This window comes from Rousettus aegyptiacus, unplaced genomic scaffold (genome assembly GCF_014176215.1).
Source record: "Rousettus aegyptiacus isolate mRouAeg1 unplaced genomic scaffold, mRouAeg1.p scaffold_m13_p_5, whole genome shotgun sequence".
NCBI classification, from domain to species: Eukaryota; Metazoa; Chordata; class Mammalia; order Chiroptera; family Pteropodidae; genus Rousettus; species Rousettus aegyptiacus.
In genome coordinates this window covers 45914411-45926686 of record NW_023416308.1, presented here as the reverse complement: position 1 = coordinate 45926686, position 12276 = coordinate 45914411, and the positions used below count along the sequence as shown (strand labels likewise).

Here is a 12276-nt window from a genome sequence, read left to right as displayed (position 1 = left end):
TGATCACAGAGATCTGAAGTCTAGAAAGGCTTCTTAGAAGAGAGATTCAAGTTGGCCCTATAAGTAACAAACAGAGGCTGACCCTTCTAGACAGGGGAAAACAATGCTATTAATAAAGGATCTTTCTCTAAAACAACTTGGGGGGAAAAGAATCAAACCAAGTTTCATGAGCATTTTGGGTCCTAAAGGAAGGAAACTGACAACCAATGGTATAAAACCAGATGGCTACCCGCAGTTATGGGCTATAAGGTGCAAGGTATAAGAATGATATTAAGAATTCATTTACAAAAGCTTTATAGCTTCTAACAACTCCTGACAAAGGAGGAAATGACCTAAATGTTAGATATTACTAGATCTACATTTCTATGAATATTAAGATGCTCGCATGATGGAGATTCTTAATCTAAAACCCTAAGATGAACCCAGAAACCATCTTTTAGGTACAACACTGACACACTGAGTAATTCTTACTATGCTTGGTTTTTCCATAAAATAAAATTAACCCACGCTGGGTTCCCCAAAGGCTTCTTCCTAGATTTGTGAGCATAAATATTTTGAGGTACCAGGCCTATAGAAAGAAGGTAGGTTGATATACTAAATGGTGGGAATGGGGTAGATGGTAGGAGTTGAGCTCCTTCAGTTTCTAATCTCCACGAAAGATTTAAAAGCTAAAAGCCAAAGAAAATATCACCTTAAGAAAAGGGAAATCAAACTGCCAAAATTTATTTAACTTTTTTCTTTCACAGAAAATACAAGTATGCAATGTAAACACTGGACACATGAAATAAAGCACAAGGATCAGGAAGACAAATGAATTGGACAATACCCTTGCTTCAGCACTGTACTGCTTCCTGATTTCATTTGCAGCATGAATCATATGGTTATATATACTAGCAAATTTGAAGGCAAGATTCATTTAGATTTACTGAAACAACAGAAGCTTCTTAAACCCAACAATGCCATACGGATGTCTGATCTTCCCTTGCAAAGACCATTAAAGCTGAGCACATGTCCATTTATCCATTTACCCAAGGCATTTAATTTAATGTAGGAGTATAAGAATGAATTAACACATGAGTTTTAATATGCCTATGGAGACAAAGATTAAATCGTGCCTCTTTTGCCTCTTCAGAGAAAATAAAATTAACCAAATTAAAAGCAGAGGCTATCTGACACTGGGCCAGAAGACAGCACAATCACAGTAAGTTATTTCAAAAAATCCCATGAAATGTAAACCACAAGAAAGGATTGCCATCGGTGTTCTGCCTGTACGGTCACTCCGTATCTAATGCTGCAGAATCACATGGGATATTCAAGGTTCTTGCCCAAAATTCCAAGCTAGGAAAAATGACCCAAATAAATGTGTGAGATGAAGAACAACCTTGTTTAAAACAACAATGTTTCTAAACTTGAATTAGGTGATAAAGACTATGGGCTTTGATTCTCTGTGATTATCCCAAGAGATTAAATTGACCAGTCTTCTTTCTTATCAGACGACACCTACCAGGTGACAGGTAAACTTTGATAAAAGATGTTCACTAGACAGTCTGGTTTAGTATGGGATTCGGTGTCTGGGGTTCAGTTAAGTTTGCTTAAGATCTAGAGACGAGAGAGCCCTAGTATTGCCAAGTACACTCATTCCTTCAATCGGCTCCATAATCAAAGGTTATTACGAATGATCCGAAGTCCTTCATTCCTTGATACTCAACAACCTATGAAGAAATAAATACCTCGGATACTTTATCCTCACAGTGAGCAGTCAGCTCATGATGACCACTGATTCTCTGGAGGAGAAATGCTACACTGACCAGATCTTTTTCTGAGGCAAAACTAACCTCCCTGGATTGCCGAGATAGAGATTTTTAAATATATTGTATAATATCCCACAAAAACCACCTTCATAACAAAAACCATTCATTTTTCTACCCCTTACCTGTAGCATTTGGCATGGTGCAACTGATTGTGCTCTCACTAAAGATAATGCATAGAACAGACAAAACCAAAACCAGGTTTTAAAAGGGATAGAACTGACATTCCCAAGGAATCCCTGGATCAATAACTTTTTGTGCTATATTATAGTAAGTTCTTGATCAGAAGGCTTTTTTTAACATGCAAGATGATAAAATAGATCAGCACTGTCCCACTCTGATTAGAAAAAAAGCCACTCATCATGGACCTCCATTACTGAACTCTCTCTTATTTACCTCTGTGAAAAGTACAGGGTTTTAACCACAGTACTGTACACTATTAATGCAGGTATGACAAGGTATCTCACTGAAAATTCTCTATCCTGTAGTTGGATGAAATGTGCCAATATCTGGAAGACAGTATCAAGTACTGAGAATTAACTGCCAGAAATCTTTAAAGCAGCAAGTAGGATTCTAGTTTACCTTCATTCCCGTTAACATTCTACACTGTCTAGACCTATTGCATCTCCAGTGCTTCAGTCCCAACCCAGATATTCCTTGAGAGGGATCCCAAAAAGGAGACTTTCCATATGGTGACTAGCCATTTCTTCCCTTATCGTTTATTTTCTCCTTTCTTAGGGTCATTTCCTATTAAAAAGCTTTTCTATTTGAAAAATAAAATATGGAAACTCTGAAAAATTCTGAATCTTCGACCTACTTGCAGATACTAGACACAATTACCCTTAGGGAAATAAGGCACTTATACAGTGACCTCAGACTGAATACAGAAATGGAACTGATGTTGGATCCTGTGGGGCCTCGAAGAAGCATGACTTTCAACATGAGCACTACTTTCCTGCCGCCAGCCACACTATACCAGAGAGCGCTGCTGTGATGGCCTAACCGACAACCAGAGGTCCCAGAGAACTCAAGGAAATGCAGATAAAATTCTTCCTGAAAATAGAAAGTTACATTATCAGTCATGTCTCTGGCTGACCTCATCATTCTTTCAAGTAATGTTTTCATAGTCATGTGAGGAAATACAGAAGAGCACTAGTGAGACGTTAGGCAACCTAGTTCTAGTTCTAGTGCTATTACTTACTGGCTGTGTGACCTTGGGCAAGTCACTTTACCTCCCCCCTATAGTCTCAGTTTCTTCATCTGTAAAATGGGGATAAAACCGCTTGTTTTGTCTACCTCACATTGTGACTGAGGATCAAATGAGATTACATGAATATGCTTTGTAAACTATGAAATACTGTATGTAAAGGTATGTAAAGTAATACTTACTACATTTTAATTAGGTCTTTATAATTGCCTATTTGATGAGAAGTCCCCCATGCAGAATGTGCTTTGTAATATACAGACTCAAAAATGGGTGCTATAAATATACACTGGTCTTTTTCACTAGGGTGTTTAAAAAAGGGAAATTCTCAATTTCTTTAGAATATATTACTTAAAAATGCGATGTCATCCAAATCTACCAACTGATAGAATTAATATTCTCCTAATATGTCTTATATAATTATAGTCTGATCTGTTGATACCTTTATACAGAGAAGTCTTGAATTCAAGAAACAGCATGCTAAAACAACATCAACAACAACAACAAACCATATAGTTACAATTTGTTGTAAAGGAAATAAAATGAAGATAAGAGGCATCTTATGCAGTGAAATTATGTCACAGTTCCTAAAATAGTTGCCTTTTGCCTGAGATATCTGCAGGACAGGCCCTAGTTCTGTAAAGTACTTTAAAGAAGCTGTCTTGCTAGACATGAAAAGGACAGGGAGGTTGGCGACTAGGCTGTGCTCATTTTCAGAACTAGGATTTGAACAGGAAGGTCTGCTAAGAGCTGCCAAACAGCTTTGGTGGAGAAGCCCATATGGCCTGAGAGAGGCTTGCTAGTTCTTGATGCCAAACCAGAGTGTGGAGAACAGCTTAACTCAGCCATCCAGTTCAGGGATTTTCAATTCTTCCTGTGAGTTGGTTCTGCTCTCTCCTCTGGTCTAGTAAATGACTGAACAGAAGAAAGACGGTGTGATGTGGAGCATTATACCTACCGGAACATTTAGAGACGCTGGCAGTGCTCTGTGCTCAAAAGATGCTCTCTACTTCAATGGCCTAGCTGAAGAAAGTTTACATGCAGAACAGAGACATGGGCAAGAAGTGAATGTGATTGGTTCTGACTAGCCCAAAGCACCCAGGTTCCAGCATTTGTGTCAGATGGCCTTTATTAGAAATGTTACAAGAGATGACATGGAGGAGTCCTGTCAATGGAATCTCTGGTTAACAGGATGGTTGTCCTTTAGGGCCATAGGCATGTTTTGCTAACCTCCACTTTTCTTCCTGATTTGCTTTGCTTTCCGGGGTTTGAGGATGGTATAGTTTGCATACACTGTATACTGATCAGACAGGAAGGGCACGTAAAATGCCCGCAGCAGCTTTGAAGATCTGAACAGGGAGAGAAAAAAAAGACAGGATTTTATCATTTGAGAGAATTTACTAACAGTACTGAAAATGATTAAAGGAAATAAGCTAAGTGCTACAGTGAGGATTATATTTTATATAAGCAGCACAGAAAAGTCTGTAATTTAGCTACTACATCACTATAAAAGACTTAATCAAAACCAAACACCTTGCTGCCCACACCAAAAAGACAGCCTCGCTATCAAGCCACAGTATATACTTCAAAATAGCTCTAGGTCTTCGCTTTACATTAGAATATACCATCAAAAAGTTCCAGGCCAATCAAAGGACTGCTATTACTGAAATAAATTCTTAATACCCAATGGTTTCTGCATCTAAAAAACTAGAGATGCCAAATGCTGAAATGATCCTGAATCCAATTCTCAATTCTCCAAGAGGTAAAGAAAGCTATGCCTTAGGCTTCCTGTGAGTAGAGTTTCAGCAATTTGTAAGTCAAAGAGAGTCTTACATACAAGCTCATGTCATGAATGTCCCTGGAAGGTTATTTTTAATAAACATATAAATAGATATAGATATAGATAGATATATAGATATAATTAAAATATAGGAACAGCTGATATCCAAAATATATAAAGAACTCTTTCAGTTAACCAACAACAAAAAAACAATCCGGTTAAAAAATGGGCAGAAGACCTGAACTTCTCCAAAGGAAAAATACAGATGGCCAATAGACATATGAAAAGATGCTCAAGGTCACTAATCATCAAAGAAATGCAAATTAAAACCACAGTGAGCTATCACCTCACACCTGTCAGAATGGCTATCATCAATAAATCAAAGAACAAGTGTTGGTAAGGATGCAGAGAAAAAGGAACCCTCATACATTGTTGATGGGATTGCAAATTGATACAGCCACTATGGAAAACAGTCTGGAGGTTTCTCAAAAAATTAAAAATGGGTATGCCTTTTGGCTGACAATTGCACTTCTGGGTATTTATCCAAAGAAAACCAAAACAATAATTCATAAAGATCTATGCACCTCAATATTTATGGCAGCACAATTTACAATAGCAGGCATATGGAAACAGCCTAAAAGCCCACCGACAGACTAAATAAAGAAGTTATGGTTCATATATATAATGGAATATTACTAAGCCATGAAAAAATGAAATCCTACTCTTCCCAACAACATGGATGGACCTAGAAGTTATTATGCTGAGTGAAATAAGCCAGACAGACGAAGATCAATACTGTATGATTTTACTTATATGTGGAATCTAAGAAACAAAAAGAACAAACTAATCAAAAACAGCCTCAAAATATAGAGGACAATTTGGTCATGGACAGAGGGGAGGGAGGTTGAGGAGGGCTGGGAGAATGGGGTGAAGGGTTAAAGAAGTACAAATTACTAATTGATAGACGGTCATGAGAAGGGAGACAGGGAATGCAGTTAGCATTAATGTAATGACTAGGTGAAGAGCCGGAGGAGAGAAAAAGCAAGTAGGGGGATTGTTTTATAAACTAAATAAATGTCTAACCAATGTACTGTATACTTGAAACTAATAAAATAAAATTTAAAAAAATATATAGGAACAGCTGGAAACCTGATTTCTTATTATGAGTTTCTGAAGAATATAAAAAATACTTCACATTTATTGAATATTTAGCATTGGACAAGCACTGGGAAAAGTGCTTACACTTTTAAAGATATTCAATTCATCCAATAACCCCAGGAGGAAAGTGATGTTATTATCCCTATTTTATAGATGGGAAACTGAGGCTTATATGTAGATTAAGTAACTTGCTCAGGGTCATGCAATAGGTGACAGAGCCCTCATTTAAATCCAGATTTGAGTCTAGATTCTGTACTCAACTACTATGGTTTATGCTACATCCCAGGAACAGGCTAACAGGCTTCATCACTTCCTAAAAAAAGTGGCAGTTGTGGTTTCAAATTCTATATCAAATATTACTGCTTGACTGTGATTTCTGAATCTAAAAATCAAAAGTTGGCCTAGTTACTGCCACCCTAAATGAGGTAGCTGAAGGGTGTTCACTGCCAGTCCCTTTCCAGATTCTAAACTTGTAAATGTCATATCAACGTGGCATTTGTACTGGCAGCCTACCCCTGGGTTTGGCAGACTCCTGCAATGCCTGCACACAATGATATCGTGCTTGGCATACACACCTCTTAGAAATTCTTCCCAATTGGGACACTGGCAGTGCTCTGTGCTCAACAGAGACGCACTTCACTTAAAAAGCTAACAGCTCAAGGGCTTTGATAGAGAAAAGAGGCTTAGAAAAGAGACACAAGAGATAAAGCAGGGTTCTCGCAAACAAAATGAACAGGACGAAGAAGCACCCGCCTCAGTCAAAAAGAAGTTAATGTATTCTTTCTGTCCATGCTGTACAGATAAGGGAAAGGTCAGGACAGAAAGGTGTAAGCCAGAGCAAACTCCTGCAAGCTTAAATGTGGTAAAGAAATGCTAAAACTAATGGTCATTTCCATTCCAGTTGACTCTGCAATAGTCATTCATTAATATAGTCAGCATATACTTCCAATCAGCTCAGTCCTTGGTATAACATTAGGTCAACTGGGCCCAAATTTAGTTTTTAACTGTCTTTTTGGAACAATTCCTTGCTTTTTGGAAGGGATGTTTTTTCATAATTTTATTCTTTTTGAGTCTAAAGAACAAAGAGAAATTATATTTATTTTAAAAAATAGAATAAAGCTCATTCTATCTTGTAATTACTACAGGGATCCATTGTAATTTTTTTATAAATTTAAGCTATATTGTAGGTTCTTAGTGGTCTTATTTTTTCTGTATCTTGGATTATTTACAACTATACTTTTTTATATAAAAAGACTAAAATAATACAGAAAAGGAATAATAAGGGAAAGAAAAAGGAAAATGATGAAATCACCAAAAAATAATACAAAAGTGAAATAATCACTACTATATTATCCTTCAATTTTCTTACAGCATTTCCCAAAGTATTACATCATCTTTAAATAAGGTATAAAAGACTGGAGACTATCTTTGTAGGCTGCTTTTAACTTTCATTGAACACGGTTGAGAATTTAGAATTTTTACATTTTCTGTCCATAATGGCAATGAGAAGAAAATTGAAAGACAGTTCACAATTATTAGATAAAATAGATAAATGCAAAGAGACAAACAGCAGAAATTGAGACTCTAATGATGATGATAAAATTGATCATCTAAGCAAAATTTCAGACTGTGTGTCTTTAGATGACAGTATATTAGATGAATTTCCCCAAACTCAAGAACTGATGAGTGAACAATATGTTTCTAAGAACAAAAAGGAAATAAGGCATTCTTATTCAGTCAGTCACTTAACAGGAAAGAATTCATCATGCAATATTTTGCAACAGGAGCCTACACCATCCTGTTATATTGAAAGGGAATATAACCATATTTTCATCTTTTATGTCTGTGTGTCAGAATTTATTAGATAAGACAGGTTCCATATACAAAAGTGACTGGAAGAATATAGATGACAAAGAAAAAAAATTCAATGGATTGATCACTTTAATTCATGTTTATAAAACTAAAAATAAAAAACAAATTACAGAGCAAAAAAGATAGCTGTCCTCTCTTTGAAAAAATTATGAACCATTAAAGGTTTCAAAAGTTGCACTTTGATGATGTAAGTGCAAGAACAACTAGCAGTAATAAGCTATAACCTATTAGAGATAGATCTGAAGTAAGGAATCGGTATTTTCAAGATGGGTACATTCCAGGTTCATGCATAACAGCTGATGAACAGTTAGCTGCACTCAGAGGTGTCCATTTCAAAACCGGAAGAACACAAATAAAGATTTGGAGTTGCTACATCTAAATTATTATTAAAATTTCAAATGAAGTGATTTTTTAATACTATCTTTTTATCCTTATTTTATAAAATATTTAAAAAATATAAAAAACAAAAAGTATCTATTGGGCCAAGTCAGTAAACAGTGATGACTATTCTTCCCAGTATGCTGATAGATAATGTCAAAAAGTTCCTAAAGATCATTTCAGAACACCATCTTGGGCTACTTCATGGTACACAGCATCAGCAAAAATACTGACTGCCCTGAAATAGAAGAAGGGCCACTATACATTATTGTTGAATGAAAAAGGCAAACTGAAAAAAGGTAAAAAGATAAAGGAGACTGGGACAAAATATTTACAATATATATAACACAGCATTAACATCTAGACTATATAAAGTGCTCCTGTAATCAATAAGAAGACAACAACTCAAAAAAAAAAAAAATGAAAAAGGATATGAACAGAGAAAAGGAACGTAAATGGCCAATAAACATATGAAATAATGTCCACTATTACCAGTAACCAGGAAAATTACATCTAGATATAATATTTCAATAATCAGGTTTGGAAAACTTAAAAGGTCTGATAGCATCAAATGCTGGTGAGAAATTAGGGAACAAATATTGCCATTGGAAGTGGAAAACTGCAAAGACAGAGGCAATTTTAGCAGTATCAATTAAAAACTATGCAGTCCCTAAGATAGAGCAGAGGAGTTTTATTTTGTACTTTATACCACACTGCTTATTTTTTTACAACCTACTTTGCTTTCCATTTGTTACAACAAAAAATTCCAAACATATACAAAAGTAGGTGAAATATATTATTATAATTATTTTTAAAAACCAGTAGAGAAATTTTTAAGTGAAGGAAATCTCAAATCCTTAAAACAAACAAACAAAAAACCCTATGTGTTTACTATGTGCAGGACTTTGTATGCTGGCCCTGAAGACACAAATGTGTCTGTTCTCAAAGAGCTAATAATCCAGTCAAGAGAAACAGAATATGAATAATATGTAACTATAACTTAATACCAAATACTAAATAGCTGATACAGAAGTTCAAAGTGATAATGTACACATTCAAAACAGAGGACACTTAGGATTGCATAGGTGTGGAAGAAGCATTTACTACATTATTTTATTTTATCTATCCAACATTCAAAGGTACGCTAAGCAAGAGAGCAACTTGCCCATTCATAACCAAATCTACAGGCATCTTAGGTTAAATGCTCTCTGTTCACTCAGCAGCAACTAGAGAACCACTGGAATAAAATCCAAATTCTTTCTCACGGCCTGCAAGGCCCTAGGAAATTTAGCCCTTGTTTACTTGTCCCATCTCCATTTTCCTCCTTGCCCACTACACTCTTGCCATATTAGCCTCCTTTCAGTGCCTCAAAGTTATAAGTTCTTTCCTACCCCAGGGCCTTTGCATATGCTTTCCCTGTCAGGAACACTTTTCCATCTCATTTATTATTCCTAAATCCATCCTGTTTTTTATTCCTTATCCTAAAAATTACCCTTGAGAGGTCTTCCAACCATCCTAGGAAACCCCAGATTTCCATTTCTATTAAAATTAGTGTATTTTGTGTTTCTTCATTATACTTCATAATTGGTAATTATATATTTATTTGTTGGTTAACTTACTGATTGTCTGCCCCTGCCCCCAATCCCCAGATTTCTGGGACCAAATCTGTTTTATTTACCCTTTAGCATAGTGTCTGGCACATAGTAAGTACTGAAAAACAAATATTGGGTAGATGGAAATGGATGGATGGTTGGAAGGGAGGGAGGGAGGTATGGTGGGAAGGTAGGAAGGAGGGAAGGAGGGAAGGAAGGAAAAACTGATGAAGAAAGCAAGGGAGTAATTTTATATGAATGATATCTGAGTTTAATTCAATTCAGTTTAGGTGACTGAACGCCTTGTCAAGCAATGTTAAGTGCCAGATATACAATGATAGACAGAGAGGGGTCCTACTCTCAATGAGGAATTCAAAGTCCAACTGAATGTGTGGTTTGGAATAACCACCTTGGAAAGAACAAACATGGATCTGACTTGGATACATCAAGAGATACAAGAAGCATCCTGACTCTGTCATGCTTCCTCAGTGTATAATAAGAAATTCAGCATCAAATTCTAGATAATGTGTTCAGGAAGCAAGGAGGCATTCCCAGTTAACCCTGAACACAAAACTATATAAAAGGTGAGGACAAAATGTGAGGAGAAGCTAAGAAGAATCTATTTATCATCAGAGCTTGGTACTAGAAACATCCTTATTAGAAGATGAACTTCCTCTTCTCCTAGAGATTTGCTTGTAATCTTGAATAGCATTATCCATCTTTAATATCTAAAGCCACTAATTTCTTCTAGAAGATGAAGTGAGGAAATAGTTAATATACACACCACTGAGCTGGGATGGAGAGAGTCTGATTTTTTTTTTTAACCAAAAGAACAAGTTGGGTTGAATTCTTCATTTCTAACACTATAGCTGCTCTTCTAGGTTAATTTCTTTACCATCAATAGCTTTATTATGTTAAACGTGACTAGGGCCTTTTAAAATGTAATACTGTATTATTGCTGGAAAAAGGAAAATAAAATTGGTTATTTGCCTTTGAAAAGAGCAGTTAAGCATTGGAATAACATGTGTATGCACACATTTATATACATGGAAACAAAGATCAGACTGAATCACAAATTAGAATAAAACTCAGGCCTATTAAAACTCATACAACAATGTCTGCAATAACGTGAAATGCCAAAGTACTGCCCTAGAGAAGCACAGGCAGCGTAATTTAGGGGGACTTGAAATATGTGCCTCTATCATGGAAAATGAAATATTTCCTCTCCCAGTGAGCAAGTCACTCAAGCAATTCAAGGATGAAACAGAACTGGACAAAGCAATTGCCTGAATAGCATAATTAGCTGACTGCTCAGAATGTTTTCTAATTCAATTACCAGCCCTATTTATCGGGGTTAGGGAGCATTCTGCTGTGGAGATTTAAATCTGCTCTTGCTGACGTCAATGGAAGGCAAGCTGCCAGTCCCTGATGTCGCCAGTTCAGCAGGCACAAATGGAAATGCTGGGTCGATTTTTCATTTTAAAAAGAAAACATCCAAGTACTCAGGTTTTCTTTTGTTTTTATCCATCAGTGTATCCATTCATCCATTCATCCACCCACCCATTCAAACATTAATATTCCTGTGAACCTGTAGTCTAAGCTGATTGCTAGTTCTCTCTTTTTTAAACTAGTCCCCTCTCCCTCTCTTGCACTTAGTTCACATTTCAGCTGACAGACTTTTTACAACCTTCAGCACAAAATTGGACTTTCACGGCAATCTTTAGTTCTAAAGAGAATATCAGAATTCCCTCAAGATTTAATCCTAGTCATAGTCAAACTATAGTGCCATATCAAGCAATTTAAGAACAGCTCAAAAAGCTGGTATGCAGCAAAAATGTGACTGTCCTTAATATTCTTTAGCCAGAAGAGGGGTGAGTGATGCTACTCCAACAGTCAATAAGGAATACACAAGTGACACTCATAACACAAAAGAGAAATGGACATAGGAGTTCCTTGCTATATGTTATGTTCTAATGGAATGTCAGTCCGCTAAAGACAGAGTTTTACCTGTCTAAAACTGCCATATCTCCAACTTTTAGAGCAGTGACACAAAAATTGCTCAAGAAACAGTCTGTGAATGAATGAATGACTATGCTTTAACTCTTACTTAGAGTAAATACTCAGAGTATTAGTTTACCTCTCTCACTTCTGGTGATATTCGTCATCCACAAGGAAAAGGAAATATCAAAAATAACATGAAGCTCTTCTTCCTCTTCTCCCCCTCCCACCCTCCAAATTCAGTCCTAAAGCCATCAAAGCAAAGTAGGAGTCTATAGCATATGGTGGGGGGAGGGGGAAGCTGCAGTGGACTATGAGATGTTAGGTCACAAGTGACATGTGGAGGGCATCCCTATTAGCAAAGAAAATATTAATGCAAAAGGTCAAGCAACCTCCAGGTTTCAGTTTACACAGAATTTGCTCAATCATCATTACCCATGTGACCAAAATGACACTTTATTTTTGGCAGGCATGCCCAACAGACCC

The 12276-nt window shown here is 36.4% G+C and overlaps 1 protein-coding gene across 5 annotated transcripts in view; it reads right to left on the bottom strand.

The window, feature by feature from the left end:
* Positions 1-4118: 4118 nt before the first annotated feature.
* The window catches only part of ALG9 (ALG9 alpha-1,2-mannosyltransferase), a 76372-nt gene continuing 68214 nt past the window's right edge, over positions 4119-12276 (bottom strand). For all 5 annotated transcript variants that reach the window (XM_036220501.1, XM_036220502.1, XM_036220500.1 and 2 more), the window contains exon 15: positions 4119-4361. In XM_036220501.1, coding sequence (XP_036076394.1) covers positions 4238-4361 — 124 coding nt within the window. In that variant the 3' untranslated portion in view covers positions 4119-4237. The remainder of the gene's footprint in view (positions 4362-12276) is intronic.